This window comes from Gasterosteus aculeatus, chromosome 13 (assembly GCF_964276395.1).
Source record: "Gasterosteus aculeatus chromosome 13, fGasAcu3.hap1.1, whole genome shotgun sequence".
NCBI lineage: Eukaryota > Metazoa > Chordata > Actinopteri > Perciformes > Gasterosteidae > Gasterosteus > Gasterosteus aculeatus.
In genome coordinates this window covers 13,908,090-13,930,578 of record NC_135701.1, presented here as the reverse complement: position 1 = coordinate 13,930,578, position 22,489 = coordinate 13,908,090, and the positions used below count along the sequence as shown (strand labels likewise).

General features: G+C 42.4%; 1 protein-coding gene across 24 annotated transcripts; it reads left to right on the top strand.

The window, feature by feature from the left end:
* Positions 1-3,004: 3,004 nt before the first annotated feature.
* aak1a (AP2 associated kinase 1a) lies at positions 3,005-22,464 on the top strand. 24 transcript variants are annotated; one of them, XM_078086805.1, is made up of 20 exons: positions 3,061-3,938; positions 6,703-6,821; positions 7,392-7,500; positions 8,100-8,242; positions 8,381-8,502; positions 8,584-8,665; positions 8,806-8,938; positions 9,063-9,166; positions 9,615-9,694; positions 9,780-9,937; positions 10,240-10,430; positions 11,035-11,238; positions 11,821-12,005; positions 12,298-12,491; positions 12,591-12,659; positions 12,900-12,989; positions 14,382-14,486; positions 15,186-15,356; positions 15,657-15,746; positions 20,005-22,464. In XM_078086805.1, the coding sequence occupies exons 1-20, from the start codon at positions 3,776-3,778 to the stop codon at positions 20,862-20,864; spliced, it is 3,372 nt and encodes a 1,123-aa protein (XP_077942931.1). In that variant the 5' UTR covers positions 3,061-3,775; the 3' UTR covers positions 20,865-22,464. The 24 variants fall into 24 exon arrangements, with proteins under 24 accessions (XP_077942939.1, XP_040051304.2, XP_077942945.1 ...); XM_040195368.2 differs by having other exon boundaries at positions 11,818-12,005; XM_040195375.2 differs by lacking the exon at positions 20,005-22,464 and adding an exon at positions 16,326-16,425 and having other exon boundaries at positions 11,818-12,005.
* Positions 22,465-22,489: the final 25 nt, after the last annotated feature.

Sequence of the window (22,489 nt, the reverse complement as noted above, 5' to 3'; positions counted from 1 at the left end):
ATCTTCAAACCAGCGAATCATGTGCAAAGTCCGCGGACAATAAAGTTACTTGGAAACGGTGTATTTGAACAACACTTAGTTGATTGTTGTGATGCTCATAAAATACCCCCAATGTGAATGTTTTTCTTCAGACCACGAGACAATTCACATTAATGAAAGATTAAAATACCAAGGACATGGAGTCCTCAATGACCCTTGTTCCAAGACACGGTAGGCCCATGCAGGTTTAGGATTCAGCCACAGGATTACGAAAATGAGAATAAAACCAATGAATGCTTCACTGGCAGTAGCAGTATGCAATAACAGTGTCTCTGCAACTTCTTTCTATATGTATAGTGAAGAGATGACTCTTTTATACGCAGCTTTGAAATATGTTTTTTATTGAATTGGTACTGAGAGACAATAAAAAAGCAATTGGCTTGTGTTGAGGCCAAAGTTAAAATGAAATCTGTTCTCAATTTTCTGCATACTCTCTACATCTGTTTACTTTTTCATGTTCATTTTGTTCTTTTTTATATTCATTTTGTTCACTATGCTTCACCATTCATATGAATGGAAAACCAAGTAAAAGAAGAAGCTGGAATCATTCCATTAAGTTTTCACACTCACACATAGTTGCCCATTATGCTGGACTGAATGTACCAAAGTGGATTCTACCATGAATATATATCAGGAACTACAGAAACTGATTTCTGGCTGCCCAATACTCAGAAAGCTGGATTTATAAATGAGTCAATCGAGACATTTATATATATAAACGCGAGACAAAGAAGTGAAACCAATGATACTGCGTTCTCTCAATTAAGAAAATGCTTTTTTTGTGTGGAATCATTTCAAATTAACTTAATTGTACTCATGTGGAAATGAATAAGCAGAACATACCAAGAAACTTATGTCAGTCACAATTTTGTTTTTTGGGTCTAACAACCTGACAATTTTACATTTTATGTTTTTCTGTACTGGGATTCTGATGGAAGCTGAATTGAGTCATACTTTTTGGAAAATTCTAAGGATACAGATGGACCAAACCAAGTGTTAATGACACTTAGTGTTGATGGTTTTGTATTCTGCATATTTTTTTATACTTTTCTTTTAATACAAGCAGCTCACTGGTCTCTATTGATGAGGAACGACAAAGTCTTTTACCAGTTTGACAAAAGAGAACAATCTTAACTTAAATAGCTTTTCCTGATATTAGTATCACTTACTTTCACGCTTACCGTACTTAACCTCTACTAAAAATAAATATTTTGGTGAGATTTGGATACCTTATTATTTCTAAAAATTATCTATATTTCAGGCAGCAGAGGCTTTTTTTATGTGACCACTAAGACCCACACCAATGGTTTAATATCACAGTTAGTATGACATTAATAAAAGCGACATACCCAACTTCATTTAACGATGTAACTTCAACTTCCACTCAGTTCGCACAGGCACCATTGGAAGACTTCCTGGTTAGCATATATAGAACTTGCTTTTTTTAGACCACCCTTTCAATCCGAACACCAAATTGTGATGATGTTTTGGTTCTCAGGGGACCACACAAAATGAGAACAAAGAATGTTTACCGTTAGCTTTTGGGTCGGCAGAGTTCCAGCGTATTGTAGATGAACTCAGAGGAAAGAATGCACCAGAGCCGTCACATTTATCAATAGAGCAATAACAACTCTGTTGCTTAAATAGCTTAATGGTTCAATCAATTTTTTTTTTTAGTATGTGCCAACATTTTATAAAGTGTGACTACATTGAGTCCAAAGTATTAGCTGTGCTAGAATGAATGTCCTCTAACAAATAATTATACATAAATACATTGTCAAAGAGAAATATGACATCATAATATTAATCAACACAGTAATGTTTGTTAATGATACTTTAACTACGTAAACCACTTAGAGTAGTTTGATTGGTGTTTGTTTAATCATCCAAGTTGAAAACACTTTAGGTGACACTGGTGGGAATGAATAAGAAACGTGAATCCTGTGGAATTTTACCCATCTAGCAATTAATAAAAAGATTCTTAAAGGAACACAATTTAGTTTAGTTTTTTCAAATCCTATTACATCTCCACAAAAAACACAAACGTACACTAATACAACCCTCCCTTTAAGAATAGGAATGTATAAGGGTGCTATTATTATCAAGCTTTGGAGAGTTGGTCGAAATGGGGAGAGTATAAACAAAACGGGGTCTGGGACATAATATTTAGTGATGAAACAGGGACCCCTGCAGGAGAAGGAGAAGAAGACTCAATTTAGTAACATAAAGTAAAGGATGTTCAGTGTTCTCTACGGTCTATGAGAGAAAAAAACAAAAAAACAAAAGGAAACATCTTCCGGGTTTTGGATCAGATATATTGTATTAATTCCCGATAGGCTGTATATGTAACATTCTGAAAAGTTTGACATTAGCTGCAAAACTAACCAAATATTATTGTCTTTTAAAAGTTTTGACAACCGTATTATTTAGATTAAAGATACATCCAGATATTGTGAAGACACATTTTAAAGTGTAGACTATGTATTGTAACTATGTACATTATCCTCTGACACTAAAATGTTCAGCCACATCACTCATCCACCCATCTCCCTTTCATGTCCCTTGAAATAGGTTCAGTTCTCCCAACGACAGCCGCGGAGGGTCTCGCCTTCTGTCTTCATCTTGTACTGCAGTTGTAGCACAAGTAGTTATTGTACTTTGTCTGAGTTTTTGAAATGTGACAGTAGCACTATTTACAGTGCTATTTTTGAAACAGAGATGTAAGACAACTGCAAGGTATTGTGTTAATTTCTTTGAATGCCTACATTTGAGCAGATTTTGGCAATTGTTCTTAAACAATCAATACAAATTAGCTCCTAGTTGCCATCGTGCAATTGTTATAAATAATAAACATTTCTACCCTTCAAAACTATTGCATTGATAAAATATACCTAGTCAAGTCAGAGCGGGTCAAGTTGTTACTTTTGAAGAGTGAGGGGCCTTTTAAAAAAATAATAGGGGACCACAGCCAAGGGACAAGGGACTCGTATCGACTGGGAGGAAGTCGACGTTCATCCGACCAATCACATCGCGAGGAGTCCAGGAGGACGGAGTCCGCAGAGAGGACTCTCCCTGTTAGCATCCACTCTGTTTGTAGCTACGTTAGCTCTGTCATTAAGGCACTTCACAACGCCTGCTGGACGCACAAAAGCAGAGGAGATCCGTCACGTTTACTGCAACACAGACGAGTGAAGCAGCGAAATAAGTAACATTTCGGGTGAATGATACCGGTGGAGATGTATAACAAGCTGCATTGGACACTGAGGACCAACCTGGCAGCCAGCCTATCAACTGACAGCTGTCACCGCACCTAGCTGCTTAGCTAACTAGCTTGGTGAGCTAACTGCTAACAAGTGTTTTCTCGGGCTTGTTGCCTTGGCTAAATTAGCCGCCAGAGCCACTCTCGGTTCGGAGTGTGGAAGCGGTGACTTCCGCTTGGACGTTCAGTTTTAGTGTTTTCTAAACGAGTACAGACTCTGCCTGCTGTTCGAACCATGAGTTAGCTAAGGCGCGTCGCACCGCAGTGTGTGGAATAGTTTGAGGTCCAGCTAGTTAGCGAGCATTTAGCTTTGACGCTAGCCGACGGCATTCATTCAATCGTCGGAACAAATCCTGAGCCCTCGACACCAGCACCTCAACTACAGAACGACCGGGGACCTGTTGTATCCAAACCCGATTATTGTTCCGACACTTTTCCTGGACTCGACCGTGCTTTGTTTAACGTCGGGGAGGAGAAATGAAGAAATTTTTCGACTCTCGCCGGGAGCTGGTGGGTTCCGGGCCTGGCTCCGGAGTAGGTGGAGGAGGAGGCGCTGGTTCCGGCGGCGGTGGCAGCTTCATCGGACGGGTCTTCACCATTGGACGATATCAAGTGACCGTCGAGGAAATCGTCGCCGAAGGTAAACTGCGTGGCTTTCTGTGGAGTGGATCGAAGCGTGTGACTCAAACACACGTTGTGTGTATCCACAGTTCGACCTGTACATTGTTGTACGGATCAAGGATCATTAGTTAAATAAATAGGTGGCCTTGTTTTTCTTGGTCTACGGCCCAGCTAGAGTGCCAACGACCCCCCCACACACCTTCACTATATGACACTGATGGAGATGCCTTTGGAACAAGGCTGTACGGTCACTGTATCAACTGTCACCACCTGAGGCAGCTTGATGTACATTAACTTGCTCCAATCCTGAGCTTGTTTTTTTTTCTGTGTCCTGTCACTAGAGTTAGAATAATACATTTAAAAGCAGAACATTCTTTTGTAATATAGGGTGTGTACACAGTTGTCAGTTATTCAGATTGTCTTCTCTTTGCATAACCGCACTCTTTACCTGAAGGCTGGGAGAACTATTTCATAACTGGATTTTCTGCTGTGTCTTGTCGTAAAGAACCGCCGCCGTGCTGAGTCATCTGTCTCGATATTTACAGAGGGAGTGACGAGTCGTAAATGTAGTTTTCCAAAGTTTTGATTGTTGATGTACAATGAGGGAAAAGGATCAGGACGTTCCACCTGAACCCTGACTTTGTGACACGGCGGTATTTTCATAACACATTTCCTTGGGATCTGGGCATGTTAATGCAACCTTGTAGGTTGCTTAGCTGTTGGTGATTCTACATCATTCAATTAAAGGGTGGGACACGTTTTGTTGGCAAATAGTCTTACTATGTACGCGTTAAACAGGTTTCTTAATAAGGCTAAAAGGTTTCCATGGTCATTTGTCTTTGTAATGAGAACCTGCCACTGTGCTCTGTTAGCTAAGAGTGTGTGTTACTAAATAATAGATGAAAGAAGACTGATTAATTCATCAGGACCATAGACTTGCCCCATCTGGTTGGCCGCACCGCAGCTTATGAAGGGGTTAGACTGCTAGCTGCAGTCCTACCCTGCACTGAGGTGTCGGTGGAAACCGTTCCTGGTGTGAAACAGTTTTAATCTAATCGGCTTTGTAGAAAAACCTGGGTCTTTATTATTGCAGACATTTATTTGAGTGAGGCACTATACAGAACATTATATTACATTACATAATATTATATTACAGTATATTACACACTCGGTGAAAGTTAATTTTTCTCCCAGAATGAATCTCTTCTGCTAGCCATGTGATTCACTCCAGTGTCAGTCAGCCTACGTATTGAGGTGGTTTCGGTTTTAGTCAACTGCTTATTTATAAGTATATATTCATTTCATTTATTTATTATATTTTATTGCATCTACTCCCTTAGTTGCCTTTAGCTGAAAACAAAGACACTTTTCACACTAAACAGACCTACGCAGGCTGAGGGACGCACAAGCTATTCGCTTGAGACCAAAAGGTTTGTTTGAAGTCGTGTCGTGATGGCAGTTTTGTATTTTAGACGTTGATCAACTCATCATCTGAGGTTTGTCAACGACGCATCTTTTTGTCGTTACTATCAAAAATAAGTCTTGTCTGTATATATAATTATTTCTTTCAGTATTAGCCCTATTCTAGTGATGTAACACATTGAATTGGATGAATGTGTCCCAGTTGCTGCTATCGAACTACACAACATTGAGTTCAGTCGGCCATTCCCTCATTTGTGAACCCAAATGCATCCCATCTTTTCAGCTAAATCTTTCTTTAAATAAGGGCTTCTAGTCTATGGTAATTTTTTATAAGGATGTGCAGTAGTCTAATGCCTAAATGGTATTTAAATTTTCGTTACAAATTGATGACAAATTGCAAATTAATATTTTTTCCAGCATTTCCTCGCTGCAGTGCCTAAAGGTGTATTCTTTCTTAGTATGCACAGGCTGGAGTGGTATAATCCTGAAAGTCGGTTACGTCAAGAAAGTGGCCAGCCTATTTGTGGCCGTGCTTACAATTATTTGCTCTCTCTGCCTACTGAGTTTGTGGACCGCTGCTAAACATGTTGCTTAAAAAAAGATGCTAATCCTTCTAATTTCTTACAGTCAGTCATCTCAGATTAGACTGCGCGAGACAGCGGGGATTCAACCGGCTGAACTCTGACACACGCAGCGCAAACCAGTCACATGGAGTTTCCCTCAGCTTAGTGATGCAGGCTGGACGAGTCTGCAATACAATCTGTGAACACAACAGTGGAAGCTGCTACACGCTGTCAACACAACATCTAGAGAGGGACTAGATGCAAGCCGAGGCCTGTTGATATCTATAAATCTGTAATCCAGAACATGCTCATATCTAGAAGTCAGTGAAGATAAAGCTCTCTTTGTATATTGCCTCAGACTTGCAATTGGCTGGTTATTTTTCTTTATATCGGTTTTAGGATTTAATATGCTTTGGTCAGCTGTGTGATTGCTGGTGGATTGAGTTGCTGCAAATCTCAATCTTGTGGTTTTCCCCATTGCAAATGCATCACTGCCACCAAAGGTTTGGATGACTGTCTCATGATTTGTCTCACTTCCTGTATTCTGAGAAGTGATTTGCTGTTTGCTTGACATTACTTGTTCAGGAGTGTTTCTTGGATACAGTGATCGGAAACTACAGAGCATCTGACAGGGACTGCAGTCTAAAATGAAATTAACCAATTTGGAATATCACTCAAAACGATTATGAAATTGTTGCCCCCCCACCTTTTAATAAGCAATACAACAGGATGTATTTGACTAATTCTATATTAATATTTATTTTGATTGTGCTTATGAAATGTGTGTGTCATTTTTAGGAGGTTTTGCCATCGTGTTTTTGGTACGGACTCATCAAGGTGTACGTTGTGCGCTGAAAAGGATGTATGTCAACGATGAACATGATTTACAAGTCTGCCAGCTTGAGATACAGATAATGGTAAGTCCAACGGTCCAGAAACGGACTGCTGATAGCGGAAAGTACGTTACACACCTTGTGTTTTTACAGGAGATGGTCATGTAAGAGTGGATTCTGTTATTGGTTGGTAACGTTAACCTGCCCTGGAATTAACAGCATCAAAACATTTAGTTGCATACAAATAAATCCACAATTGAAATGTTCTGATTTTCTAAGCCTCTTGGTCTGAATGTGGCCAGCCATGAATACTTAGAGCTCTATGTCATTTAAGCACAAATCAGAATATACTTTTTGACACAGGAATAGTGCTAGTAACAAGGGTTGGTTTGTAATTAATGTTATCTAAGCTGCCTTGCGTGTCCATTTCCTGGATGGAGTCCCTACTGAAAGTAACACTGACCAGTTTCCTGCAGCCACGCCCTGGGTGGCCTGACTGCTGCTGGATGGTTATCAGCATGACACTGTGACCTGGCAGACCATCAAACTCAACTATTAGAAATGGATTGAATAGTTATGTGTAGCTGTATTCTTTTCATTTACTCACCCAAATGTTTTCAATCATTGTTGCTTTTTCTGTGTTTGTTTACACAGAGGGACCTAGTGGGGAACAAAAACATAGTTGGTTTCCTGGACTCCAGTATAACTGCAGTTGGAGCTGGCGATGTGTGGGAAGTCCTAATCTTAATGGACTTCTGTCGAGGTAAATGGGTCCACCTCCCGTTGATGACTTTATTGAATCCAAAGCGCTGTTGCCCTTTTCACAGCATCCTGTTCAAAGGAAACTATTCAATACGCAGTTGTTGTGGGGAACAGATATACTGTTTCACAGAATACATGCAGTTTCTGGGTGGTGGTGCAATTTATAGAAAGTTACAATTTTAACATCCCTACATAGTTGTTGAAGCCATCTTATGCTTTGATTGTAGGATGCTTGTAGTCTAAAATGGATAACATTCAAACTTTTCGGTTTATACAAGCACTAATTGTAATACAGTATATATATGTTTGTTTTTTAAATGTTATTATTATTTTCAAATGATTGTTTGTTTCCCTGTTTAAATCAAAGCATTATGCAGTTCTACATTGTATCACATTGGCTGTCTTGTATCGAACCTGATAAGATAAATAAGCTTTTGTATTTATTGTGGAAATAGAGACGTAGTCCTTGTTATATCCATCAATTTACAAATTAAGTTATAGCATTTTTCACAGAAAAAAAATGATAGAATGAGTTCCCTTTGTTGTTTATTAAATGGATAGCATTGACTCGCTCGTTGTTGACTTACTTCTTTTTGGCAGGCGGGCAGGTGGTCAACCTAATGAACCAGCGGTTGCAAACAGGCTTCACTGAAGCCGAGGCGTTACAGATCTTTTGTGACACGTGTGAAGCAGTCGCTCGCCTCCACCAGGGCCCGGCTCCAATAGTCCATCGCGATCTCAAGGCACGTCTGATTTATTTCTCAATAAACTACTCACTGCATACTTCTAGCTTATTGATGGCCCCTCTTAATTATTTGGAAGCGATTAATTGTAACATTCACTATGACTTCTGACAGGTCTTATCTTGTCTTCTCACGTAGGTGGAAAACATTCTTCTACACGACCGGGGACACTACGTGCTCTGTGATTTTGGAAGTGCCACCAACTGCTTTCAAAATCCTCAGACAGAGGGCGTCGCAGTTGTGGAGGAAGAAATCAAAAAGTGAGTCTTCTGGGCCTTTTCCACCTTCAATCTTTTATTTTATTAAAATTCAAGAGCTCATTGGTCTGCTCTGAAAAACAGGTACACTACTCTGTCATACCGCGCTCCAGAAATGGTCAACCTCTACGCCGGAATGATTATCACAACAAAGGCAGATATTTGGGTGAGAAGGACTGTGTTCATTAGCTGCTTATGTGATCATGTTCTTCACCGTGATTGTATCACATGTGCATCAGTAAGAGCTAACACGATAGACACAGACTCACATTTACATGAAAAGTGTTGATTCTCTTTTCTGTGCAGGCCATGGGTTGTCTACTCTACAAACTGTGCTACTTCACACTTCCTTTTGGGGAGAGCCAAGTGGCTATTTGTGATGGAAGTTTCACAATCCCAGACAATTCCCGCTACTCCCACGACATGCACTGTCTGATCAGTGAGTAACCTGGTTCCTCAGAATATTCACTCTGCCCTACTTGCAGCATGTGCTCTAGATATGTGTGGGAATTAGAGGGTGTATTTTCATACGTTTGACTTCTAATTGTTTGTTTACTTCTCAGGGTACATGCTGGAACCTGACCCAGAAAAGAGACCAGACATCTACCAAATATCCCACTTTGCCTTTAAACTGGCTCGACGAGAGTGTCCAGTCCCAAATGAACACGTAAGTCCCCATGACAAGAGGAATGGCCGGAATTCGAGATTAGACTATGCTGTAGGGTTGGGGTAAAATATTGACTACTCGGCGGGTTTTCTTTTTATGCGTCTCACGTTCAGTAGTTTCTGTGGTTTTTCTAAGTGAAGTAATTCATAATATTTGAGGGATGTTAACTTTAAAGCTTTTGCTGCTCTCCATTCTTTATTTTTATTTTTTATTTATACTTTATTTTATTTTTTTTATTTTTTTTCTAATGTATTTACAAAATAGCTCGGCAATTGGTCTTTTGTGTCAACCTAATTCCTGACCTTGCCCTTTTAGCTGGGATCAATACTAGAGTATAGGCACTTAAGACACTAAAACTGTTTTATCAATACAGCACTGTTAAGCTATTAAGCTCTTTGGTTTATTTATCTTTGATCAAAAACCCCCCCACAAATCTTCTTTGTTGTAGAATTCACCTATTCCTGCAAAACTCCCCGAGCCTGTCCGAGCCAGTGAAGCAGTGGCCAAAAAGAGTCAAACCAAAGCCAGGTGAGTGAAAGTAAAGCATTTGAGTTTTCATCATTGTATGAAACCACTTACGTCTCTAGTTAATTTTCTCTTTTCTTTCCATCAGGATCACAGACCCCGTTCCAACCTTGGAAACCTCGATTGCACCTCGGCAACGACCGAAGGCTGGCCAGGCTCAGCCCCAGCCGATATCGGGCATTCTTCCCATCCAGTCCGCTCTCACCCCACGCAAGAGACCCAATGCGGGTACACCACAGGCAATAGGTATGAGAAGCTCTGTGACACGTTTATGAAGACCGTTAACTCGTAGTGAACTCAGCACGGTTAACCGCTCATGGATTTGACTGTAATGTAGAGCTGGGAGGTATTTTTGGTAATTTCCTTATGGAATGAATAGCCACATCTGGTCTTACCTGTGTTGAGATTGAGTCATAGTTATAACTTTATAACAACGATGTATAATCCAACAGGGTAAAACACCACAACACAGCATATTAAAAATATGCTCTTGATGTGGTAAATGATGAGGTCTATGTTGACCTCGTTCTTCTTCTTCTCCTTTCCAGGTGTTGGCATCAATGTCCCAGCTGCTGTCCAAGCGGTCCAACAGGCTCCTGTTGCACAGGCTGCAGCGTCATCAGCTCAGACCGCCAACATGCAGCCGCAGGCCACACTGCAGCATCAGCAGCTCCTCATGAAGCAGCAGCAGCAGCAGCAGCAAGCCGCAGCCTTCTTAAGCCCACAGAGCAACCAGCAGGTAGACATCGTGCTGAAATGGGAATGGCAACACTTCTTAGCCACATTGGTTGTTTGAACTCCTCACAGGGTTACTGAGGGAAAGCTGTGTGACAATGACAAAGACTATTTTGAGTTATTTTAGATGTCATTTAAAAAAAAAAAAATTTACAGGCAGAGTACATCAGTAATCCCTGTTTCCAGACGAGTTGTCCCAGTTGAAAAGGCTTGTATGTCGTGTGGAACCATTTGCAAACAGGGGGTACTGGCTTGGCTGTGATACACCCCAATAGAGAAACACTTTGGATTATCAGTTTGTTACTTACTGCTGTTTTAAATCCCACTCCTGATGCAGTAACACAAAATGCGATACCAGTCCTCCAGGTTTTAATCTTTGACATACGGACACAGATTTTAGGAATACAAATATTATTGGATAAATTAAAGTTCTCATTCCTTCCCTTCTGTCTTTGGTTGCAACTTGATATACAGTTTTAATACTGTTTGAAAAGTTAATAACAAATCCTGAAAAGTATTTTTTTAAAGGCTGCTGCACTGCCAAAGAGCTGTAAGTGATGACAAGCGGGGCCTTCTTCTTTTTTTCGCTGTTTGGTATTCCTATGTAGCATCAACTGGTTCAGAGCCTCGTCCAGCAGCAGCAAATACAAAAAGCGCCTCAGGCGTGTAGCGTGCTGCCGTCCAAACATAAACCTGTTCCTCCAGTTATTACCTTGCAACACCAGCAGCATATAGCCGCTGTCCATGAAACTGCAGCTTCTCATCTGACCCCCATTCCTGAGTCTGCAGTCGTCCCTGCGGCTGACCCAGAGGTCGTGGTAACATCCTACTCTTATTTGCGTCTGGCTGCTCTTTTGGGTCTCGCAGTTGATTAGCAGCTTGTCTCTAACCAATCACATCAAAATTTGTAATTTTTCTCTTCCGGGGCAGATGGAAGGCAAGAATGGTGTCACAGAAAATATTAAATGCGACTGTAATTGGCATGTAGGCGTATCTGCTAACCTGAATGCCATCTTAGAAAAATTTCCTTTTGGCATTTAAGTATAATAAGTGATAAACAAATAACTTAGTGTTGCTTTACTGCTTCTTTTAACTGTTATAATGACCTTCTTCAGTTTCCTTCTGTTACCATTATCTATCAGGTGCACCTGTTTCTGTACAAACTTTCTTGTTTTCCATAACAGGTTATCTCTCTTTCCTTGTGGTTTTTGGGGAATTTTTAATCATTCTTTTCTTTCAGATTTTGCTTTCTGGTGAAACTTGCTTGCTTGTTTATTGTGTGTTTGGGGATTTTCCTGTTGTACTTTGAAGAAAAATAATTTCTTCCTGTTGGCGTCACTTACATTTTCATCTAATTGGTTCTCCTCTGTATCTTTTTGTCCTCGCTGTAGAAGGCTGGTCATGTGACTCACAGAGTCGGGTCATTGACGCCTCCCTCGTCGCCAAAGATAGCGCCCAAAAGCGGTCACAGGCGCATACTGAGCGACGTCACGCACAGCGCCGTGTTCGGGGTTCCAGTCAGCAAGTCCACCCAGCTGCTCCAGGCTGCCGCAGCTGAGGCTAGCCTCAACAAGTCCAAGTGAGCAGAATTCACTCCCTCCCGTGATCTGAGGATGAACTGTGCTCTTATGGCACGGATCCGAGAGGGGCGACAGGAAGCCCATTCATATGAATGAACCCCCCGAGGGGGGAATAAACGAGCCTTTTACCTCCCGGGGAATCCGGAGTAAGAAGAGTCACTCAATTCGGTCTTTAAATAACTCACTTATTTGCATACATCAGAAGGCCAGTGTCCACAGACCTGACATCCATGATCAAACTTTACTGTGCACTCTTAACAGAGTTTTTGTTTCCACCTCTGTGCACTGCAGATCAGCCAGCACCACTCCATCCGGCTCCCCTTGCTCGTCCCAGCAGAGTGTGTATCATGCGGGTGGCGCTGACGCCCCGGCAGCTCCTGCTGCGCCCGACACTCAGCCGAGCTGGAACCCCTTTGGGGATGATAACTTCTCCAAACTAACAGCAGAGGAGCTCCTTAACAAAGACTTTGCCAAGCTGGCTGAGGGTAAGTGCAACGTCATCGCTGTGCAGTGAACACCTGCGGCATCGGCAGATTTTAGTGATCTAAAGGAAATTGCACCTTTTGCTGTGTGCTTGTGCACAGCTGCTGCAGCAGCAGAGAAGGCTACGGGCTCCATTGAAAATCTCATTCCAGGGCTCATTGCTTTTCCAGGTAAGTCTTTGCGTGATTATCGTAATGTTTGCATACTTTCGCAGGCTTTTCTTAGGGTTGGAATTCAACCACTTGTTGGATTATGACCTCGTTTTATGTTTTGCTGTCTTGGCAAATGTCTAGAGTTGCCATAAAAGTAAGCGTATGTGTTGTCCATCCCTTAGTCTTCTATGTTGTACATGCTTTCAAATTCCCTCACTTTTTCTCTTCTCCATCTTTTTTTCACTGTATAACGTTAAGCTGAAAGATCTGCAGACATCCTCACTGCAGGTCCAGCGTTGTTGACTGCCCCGGACCCTCTTAATAGCCTCTCCCTCTCAGACACCACAGGTAATTTTCGAGTCACAGAAAGAGCCGTGTGTTTAATCCCCTCAGAATCTCAGACTTGAGCAAATATATTCTCATCAGGTTATGAGTCACCATTTTATTTACAAAAGTAGTTTCCTGGAAAACACACTTCTCCGGGGTCAGTTTATGAGCTTTAGTGGTTTGTTTTTGTACACGGCCCTATCGTGTTGACCAAGCAGGCGGCTCACAGTGGCTCCTTGTCAGCTGCCATGAATAGAGGCCATAGCTGCAGCTAGATCCCATCTCGTTTGCGGATCTGTGCTTTCGCTGTTGCCCGGTAACGCCAAGGACAAATTCTCCTTTGTTAATTGGATTGCCTTACTGCCGGAGGAGCCTGCTCACCAGTACCACAAAGAACTAGAGGAAGTTGATCTTGCTGTCTTGTTAAAATGATGACCCAGCCCTTTATGTTCTTCTCAGTTTAGCCTCTACTGTTTTGGAAGTGGTGGCGACTTTGTAGCTGTATGACCTCCTTTGTGTAGTTTCTGTTGAGGGCCAGAACGGAGAGAACACAAAAGTTGGGTCAACATAGTCAGGGTGTGGTTAATCGTCTCTAACCAGCCTAGGCTGGATAGAGACAAGCAGAGACTGGATAAATGCCTCTTTGGAGCAAAATTAAAAAATATAAGATACTGTTCGACATTTCTAACATTACACATGTTGTCTATTGGTTTCATTGACTTTAAATGGAATATGTTAGGATTTGTAAAAAGCCTTTAATCAGTGCTGGCCTCTTTCCAATAGTGAAGGGAGAAAAAGATCATATCTGCTGTGCCATTTTCTGAGCCAACACACATTCCTTGATCCCCCCCCACCTCACCCCACATTGCCCCATAGCAGTTTCCTCTGTAAGTACGAGCTGCAGTGAAAAGCTGGTAATTTGTCTATTTGAGCTTAATCGAGTCTCTAATTGTTTTAATAATATAATATGTAAATGAGTTTGGCGGGTTGCTGTGTGGACAGTGCCACGGCATGGCAGTTTTTTGGTACCATAATTCCAACTGGTTAGTTTTGTCCTTTGCATGGGATTTCTCTCGCCTGGCTGTTGCGTTTGCACTAAATAATAATAATAATAAATAAACTAACAAATAATCTGATCGTATTATTGGTCTTTGGTATTCATGCAAGCAGCCTGATTGCAAGTCATCTTCCTTACATATGTTTTTCTTATCACCTGAACATGTTTTGCCCCTAACATTATATATGCCATGTGGCCAACCTGATGATAATAATATCATACTTTTTTGTAAACTGAAATCAAGTCTATTTGCTCCTTCTTTTGTTGGTCTACAAAGTCCTCCCACGTTGCCATTTTCTCTCTCTTGCTAACTGTCCATTACGTCTCTTCGTCTCTCCTGTCTGGCTGGCTCACAGAGAAGCTGATTAAGGGACTGACGTCCCCTGAACCTTCTCTGCTGCTCCCTGACCTCTTAACCCTGGCCAACCCCTTCGGTACTGCCGCAGAGAGCTCCATCAACGGTACTAGCGCCGTTATTTGTCCCCTGCCTCGCTCTTAAATCCCACCTGCTCCACATGAGTCTTCCTCGCCTTCCTTCTCCTCTTTCTCTCACATGATCGTGAAGTCACAAAAACCCACTAGGGTTTTTTCGTAGCTTCTAAGGCCATCTTATTTTCTCTTGCATTATTCTCTCCTAGATCTATCTCACCTACTGTCTTTTCCACTCGTTGTCTCCATGTAGTGAAGGCAGAAATGGGTGTGGATTTTTAGTTGTGGATATATATATTCTGTTTCAACTGCAGTATTTCTATTTTTAGGAGTAGAAAGCCTTTTTTGTCAATGACTGGCACTGCTGTGTCAGCTCACGCTCGCAAAGCTAAAACCCTGCAACAACAAATAGCTGCTTACTCCAGTGAGTGGAACAGTTCCATCACAGAGGGTTTCTAGGGTGTTAAGTGACCTATTCAATGACAATAATTTACAGATTTATTTTATTATCAGCCATAGCCACGTGTTAAAGTGTTGTTCCTGCCCCGGACTTAGCAGTGTATTTTTATGCCATTTCCCCACTGACTCTCTTCTCTGCTTCTGATGTTATGCCTCCAGAGATTAGACACAGCCTCACTTACAAAATGCATTTCCCTCTGTAACTTTAACTAACAACCCTATTTTTACTATGACCCCTTTTTCTCTTTTGCCTTTGTTTCATCCTTGCTCAGACTCCCTCACAGGGGAGGACTCGTTGCTGGGTTGCGACCTTCTGTCTCATACTTGTCCTCCTGCAAACCAGTCTGTTTCTGCTCTGCCTTCCTCCTCCTGCTCCTCTGCTCACCCCGGCTGCAGCTCTGGATCTTGTCTGGAGGAGCTGCTGCCTGGTCAGGTGGCTTCTGGTAAGGTCTCCATTAGCCTTATCTCTGCGCCCATCACAAGCTAAAGATTCTCCCAACAACAGGACGACCTGTTCAAATAGGGAAGGGAGATTGAATCAGGCACATGAGAACCTCCCAGACCCTTGACTTATTTGCAGAGGAGTGAAAAGCCACCTGAAATGCACAGATTTTAAAAGCTGCATCTGCCCTGCCGCCATCTATTCTTAACCTACTTGCATCCTACTTTCTTTTTGCTCTTTCCTTTGGCTTCCTTTAACTTCTTTTCCCCTCCATCCTTCACTCCCTCTACCTTCACCGCAGACTCTGCTTTCCTCATGTCGTGTGGGGAGAAGGGCAACGGAGACGAGTTTGACCCTATTCCTGTGCTCATCTCCAAAAACTCAAACCAAGGTAAGGTTAACAGAATCCCAAGATGAGCACTCCAAACTGCAGAAGCCCAGGCTATGAGCCAGAAAGAGAAATGCCTTAGCATTTAGCATAATTCAGTTCCACAAGTGTGACTGCTGATGTGAAGTCTTGTATGGATGTGCTATCACATGAAGGCTTTTTATCCACATCGTCGTCTTCCTCCTCTCTGTTTCTAATGTTATACTGCCAGTGATTATCTGCCTTGCAGGTGTTCAAGGCTTTTTGTAGTTTATCTTGAAGGCCTCCCCATGTTAGGATGGCATTCCCTTACTCTCCCCCTGTAATGATGCCGCTGTATAAAGATTACGCCAGCTCACTCTATGCCTGTTTTTCTTTCTCCTTCTGCCCCCTCCTGCCATTTGCTCCCTCCATGCGTTTCTCTGCTCTGCCATCATTTTCCCTCCCATAAACTCCCCGCTCTTGATTTCAACATTCCATCTCTGTTAACATTACTTATTCTTTTGCTTGTTTTTCCACAATCTCTCTCGGCTCTCCTTCCATGTCCATCTGTCTCTCTCTGTCTCTCTCTCTCTCTCTCTCTCTCTTTCTGGCACGTTTCAGGTGGCCACTCTCGCAGCAACAGTGGCAGTTCAGAGTCCAGCCTCCCCAACTTGGCCCGATCCCTTCTGCTGGTGGATCAGCTCATCGACCTCTAGAGGGGGTGGGAGAGGTCGAAGGGGCAGTGTGCAATCCTAACTGAGGGATGGGAGGAGGGTAGGGGATGTAGTTGGGGAAGCTGGGACACTTGGCGTAGCACCTTATGAGAACCGAGGAGTCAGCATAGATCTGTTTGGTGGAACCTCTCTCTTCATGTGCCTCCTTGGCCTCGATTCCATCTCTAGTTGCCTGATAAGCTGGCTTATTGTATCCCGGCTGGCGGCTGACATTCCCACGCTGTAAAAACATCTTTTCATTAATGCCCGAGCATATCTCTTGCTTCTCTCCCAGCTACACCATGGTCTTCCTCATGCTTTGCTCATATTTGCATTAACTTCCCTCATTGAGTGCACGGTGCCATGGTGGCTGATCACGAGCACACGCTAGACTGCTTGATCACAGCCGCACACTGTGCTTGTTTAAGGCTGAAGCTTTATTAAACAAGCCACCTTCAGGCATGCTCATTTGTGTCAGGGGTCAGACTGAGGAGCGAGGAGGTAATGCTGGAGACCTTTGGGCCGTCTTTACACATTCCTATGTTGTGGTTTACTGTTGGAGGCTCTGAGGAGAGTCTGTACCATCTTAGCCTTTCTCTGCTAGAATTCCAATATAGATCAGAAATCCACTGCTATTTATTGAAGCTAACTTAGCACATGTATTCACAACTGCAGCTTCAGCAAATCCCCCAATGGGATGTTAAGCAGGGAATCTTTTCCCCTAAAATTACACCTGAATCGGGGGTAGTCCGCATTAATATGGCGGATAAATCAAGCTCCATTGCAATTATAGAAACCTTTTTTAGGATTTAGTTGACTCTAGTTTTTCTTTTAATAATTCCATTACATGTAAGGTCATAAACTGGCCATCGTATACTTGACCCATTGTAAAGATCGCACAGCCAAAACAAAAGGGAATCCGATCATTTGCCCTGCAGCCATACCAAAGCTAAAGGAACTATTTCATAATTCTGGTGTTCGTTATGCGTCAGCCCACGCTGAGGGTCAGTGAGAATGAGCAGACTTGGAGAAGCGGATACCGAGGTACAACGTGGATTTCATTGAGCTATTTGTGCTAACAAATGAGTTTTATACAAAGGTCAGAGAGAACAGACCTCCCCCTTGCCTATCCACGCCACCCTTACCACGGACGCTGAGGTCATTTGGCCAACGCGTCGTTCATTTTAGCCAGAAGAGACTAAATCATTTACATGTACATAAAATCACAGTTAGTGTTTTCTCTTGTCAGCATTGGTAAAAGTGGACTTTTTTGTGTGTAATATTTAAAGGCATTGTCTCTATTATCATATGAATAAATGTGACTGTTATTTAAGGACCTTTTAGAATGAATGTATGAACTGACGACCGTTGTCAAATATGTAAAATTTACGAGGATATATAGATTAAAATAAATATTTGTGTAATGAAGCTGTAGTTTGCGAAGATGTTGCCTCGCTCCTCTGTCCAGAGTCCCTCTGTGCTTTCTCCCCCTTTGTGTCACGTATTAAGTTAGTGGTTTTGCTTTGTAAGTCATAATTGATACAAATGTGTTCATGTAATTTTAATATCTCTCTACAGCATTTCTGTACATAATACTGGGTCGTGTAAGTTATTGTACATTACTGTGAGAGACAGCAGTAACGAACAGCTAATGACGGAAGTAACCTGATATCTCTGTAGCATCTCTGACAACTGTTCTCAATTATTTGGGTTAAGAAAGGCGTGAATTGGGAAGAACACCTGTTCAAGTTGTTTTAAGTCTGATCTTTAATCTGGCATTGCGAGTAATATCTTTCATTTTGGCTTTTCTCTAGCCAAGCAAGGTCTATTGAATACTCATAAATCTCTTTTTAGGGAACATTTCACCGTAGAAAACCAAACTACATACATACAAATTGAAATAATTTCTGCCGAAATGCCATCGCCGGTGTTTACGCTTATGCATAAAGAGTTTGCCCCAGTAATGCGTATTGTGAAGGTTAGTCTAACGTTAGATAGCAATAGTAATGTTTGCATGGGTTGATGCAACTATGATTTTTTTTTTTTTTTCTTTGCTACAAATGTTTTTTTAGTTAAGTCATTTGCATTTTTGTGGCTAATCTATGCAATCCTACATTAACGCTTCATGTTCTTATCAGACACCACAGTGCTGTATCCTGTAGCGTTTTCGCCTTTGCCGTAGAGTTTAACTTGTGTTGCTGTGTTAAACCATGTACTTGTTGTGCTGGTTGGGCTGATATGGCGCCAGGTATAGAAATTACTTATATCAAAATGTTTGACCTAATTTGGCAGGCGTTCAGCTGCCAAAGCAGGGACATTGTGGAGTGTGGACTTCTATTTTTATGAATCACGGTTTAGAATGAGAAATGATGAATAAAACGCATTATTGTGAGTGTAAAATAAGTGTCCCGTTATTTTATGTGTAATCGGAATAGCAAAGTAGGAAGCAGGTGTTATTGTCTCTGAAAATGGATTATTCCATTTTTGGTGTTTTTTAATTCATTAAGAGATTATGTTTCTTGTTTGCAGCTCTTAGTAAAAGCACCATCAGCCTCACTTGTCAGTCAGACAACTTGTGCAGTTTTCCTTTTTTAAGCTTTGCTCTGAGATTTAAAGGACTGTTCTAGGTTTTCTTTCCTATTCACCTTCCCTGGCAACACATCACCGTTCACTGCTGTTGTGGGGGAAAAAAGGGCTTTGAGTTCTAGAATTTGGTAGTCTTTGTCTGATTTGACCGTGGATAGACAGACTGCAGGTCATTGATGGCTGTTATTCCGTGATCACGTGAGCTGTCTCACTGTTAGTTGTTGATTGAGTCATCAGCGCTGGCCAGTGATCTGTAGATATTTCTTCAGTTTGATTTACTCTCGATCAAATTATGTAGACAAGTGTACAATATGTGAAACGGACTGTGAACAGTTTAAAAGGACAGCAAAGTGATTAAGGAAATTAAAGGCCTCAAACAAAAACTCCCTTTTTAACGGCTGCAACTAACATCTGCCCAAGAGCTGCCAGTTAACAGCTGCTGTCGACCCTGCCGAGGTAAGACTGTCTCTGCTCGTCTGTGCTAATCTGTCTGTCCCTAATTACCTCTGTGTTGCTGTGAAAGGTCTTTGTCCTTGTTTCCACAGACCTATTGATTCCCTCTACCTCAACACAATCAATTCTAACTAATGGCAAAGCCGCTGCTTCCACTAACACGAGGCACTGTTTTGGAAGGTTCAGGCTTCTGCAGCTGTGCTGACACTAATTTGTGGAAACAAGGTTGTTCGATGTTGTAATGGTCGAGTCGGCCAGTCTCGTCTGTCGGTTGTGACCTGTTCAGAGAAGAGTGTGTCCGTATTTGTTGTAGTCTCATGCCGGTTTCTCACTGTTGGGTCGTTAGTATTGATTTTTCAGCGGTTACAGGTGATCCATCGCTGGTGTTTGTGTGTGTGTGTGTGTGTGTGTGCGCGTGTGTATTTTGATAGTGTGGTCGATGAATTATCAGCTGGACCTCAGGTGGTAAAGTTTCCAGCTACTGACGCTGTACTTTGTAAGATCTGCTCACCTCTGATCTGCTTCTCCCCGTCTGCTCTCTCATTCAGATGTTCAGAGGCAGAGTAATGGCTACTCTGTGCTCGGAGAGGGACAGGAGACCGAACCTCCGGCGGCAGACTCTCAAGCAAACGAGGGATGTGTGCACTCCAGTGATGAAGATGAAGACAATGAGGAGGAGGAGGAGGAAGAACCGGGCCATAGGGAAGAGCAGGAGGATGAGGGCGCCATGGAGAGTCACGCAGCCTCACATGACTTCAGCGGCTCCCGACCGCTGCTGCTGGACTCTGAGGATGAAGATGAGCAAGGACCGGACTTGGCCCTCCACTCGTCACCGCACTGCAGCGCCGGACCAACGACGCAACCATCCGCTACCTTCCACCAACCGACTCCGAGCACCTTTGCGCACAATCACTTCCAACAGGCACACGAGTCGGCCAAAGGGGCGTGCGTTGCCGGCGACGTCTTCTCGAAGGCCCCCTTTCAGAGTGTGCAAGACGAAGCGGCCGACGTGTTCGCCAACGCTCCGTTCCCACGTGGCCCGCTCGCCGCTCCGCAGGCCTTTGATGTTTTTTCTCAGGCTCCCTTCGGAAAAAGAAAGGAGAATCTCGGAGGTCAGCATCCTCACGCCGCCGGAGTGCACGCCGTGACCCCCGATCAAGGCGCGTTGGGAGAAGTTGCCCAACAACCTTTCCGCCCACAAGCTCTGGCCAAATATTCCCGACACTTTGAGGGACCTGTGCCCCAGCAGCCCCCGGCCGCTCATCGAGTGGCGGCTAACGTGAGCAGGCGCGGCGCTGCGGCGTCGGCCCCCGCAGAACATCTTCACTCATGGACCTCAGAGGCGAGCGCCGTGGACCCCTTCGTCTCTGCACCGTTCCACCTCAAGGCCCCGCAAGAAAAGCCCTGAAGCCACACTCCGCGCTCAGGGCGGTGGGTATCACTGAATTATGCAAACTGCATGCTGTCACCAGCAGCTGGACTGCAGGCCTGCATGGATTTCATTCTTGGCTCCAATTATGGACAGTGCGAGGTCTTTCAGACTTGAAAGCTAAAATACTCTAAGTAAAAAAAAACAACAACTCCTAGTTCATTTTTATCTTTGTCACATCTTTTTGCATTCTCCTTAATCCTTTTGGTACGTACATCTACACAAAGACAATATGGTGGTCAAGTGCTTGATTATTTTGTTTACCTCAGATACTTTTTGTGTCAGCTGTAAGACGCCACACTTTGTACATTGTCTGCAGCTTCTGCGGTTTGATTTCCTGAGTGTTTGAGCTTTACTGTGAAACTATGATCTGATGACGCCTCATTCCTCCATTGCGCGATCGTAACTTCTCAGAAGCTTGGAAGGGAAATTTGTAATTAGGGGGAGCTAGACATTTGTAAACAACGTTACAATCTTAAAGTCCTTTCAACAAAGAATGACAGTATGTTATGAGGCGGATGGTGGAAATCAATGCATTGACAATTTCATGGATAATATCTGTTGATATACCATGAAACTTTGTTTCGTTTGCATTTTGCATGTTCACTGTCCTGTCGGATGAAAAGTGTTTGTTCCATGTAACATACACACTGTTTAAATGTTGGCCTAGAAAAAAACATTATAGTAATTCTCATGCTAGATAAATGTAAAACACCTGCTTTTCTTATATCTCTGAAGCCTTACACTTTGACACTTCCACACATCAGAATAGTTCCTTTGCTTTTTGTGCCCTTCTTGCTGAAACTGCTGCATTTACTTCACTTGTTGCACACCCATTCAACACCAAGTACTTGTCTACAATCTTGTGAAATGTATTGTTGCTGTCTCCAGTATGCTAATGCACCCATACTGTCATTCAGCTCTAATGTAGCTCTTCAGCAGGTCTCTTTAAACTCCTAATGACTGTTCTTCACACTAAGGAACAACTGAAGTAAAAACCTTACTTGCAACTTAAAAAAGATGTTTTTCTCCAGTCACACAAATAGCTACAGCACTTATGCATCACAGTTCCAGTCAGGGATTGTTAAAGTAGTATCTTGTAAGTGAGAAATTGCATGTTGACTGATCAATGCCATTCCTTTTTAATTTAATTCCATAATCATGAAATCATTTGTAATTTTCTTTCTGCTTTGTAAAATCATGGAACACTCTTTGGTACCCACCGTGGCACTTTTGAGAACGGGGAAGCAACCTGTTTCAGTCCAAAGTTTAATTGATGTTATTTTGTTGCAATTTAAAATCCTCTGCTTTCAAAATGTACAATCATTTTTCTGAATACTCCCTTTTCCCACCCACCTTGTTCACATGAAGGTTGCACATAATCACTGACAGTCAGTTCCCCAAGAATGTATTTTGATTGTAACAGCTGTATATTGTATTTCAATCAGTGTTGTTTAGGGAATCTTTGGACGATTCAACAACTTACTGTTGGACAAAAAAAAGCACTCAAAATACTTGTTATGCTGCGGAGGCTGCCTTCAAAAACCATGTATGTCATTAAAAAAAACTATTAAATGAATCCGAGTCATTTATCATCTTTAAAT

Bases quoted from the DNA above. Each gene is read 5' to 3' on its own strand.
- aak1a (XM_040195368.2), top strand. From the start codon at position 3,776: ATGAAGAAATTTTTCGACTCTCGCCGGGAGCTGGTGGGTTCCGGGCCT. The intron at 6,822-7,391 runs GTAAGTCCAACG...TTGTTTACACAG, and splicing joins AGCTTGAGATACAGATAATG to AGGGACCTAGTGGGGAACAA. The intron at 8,503-8,583 runs GTGAGTCTTCTG...TCTGAAAAACAG, and splicing joins GTGGAGGAAGAAATCAAAAA to GTACACTACTCTGTCATACC.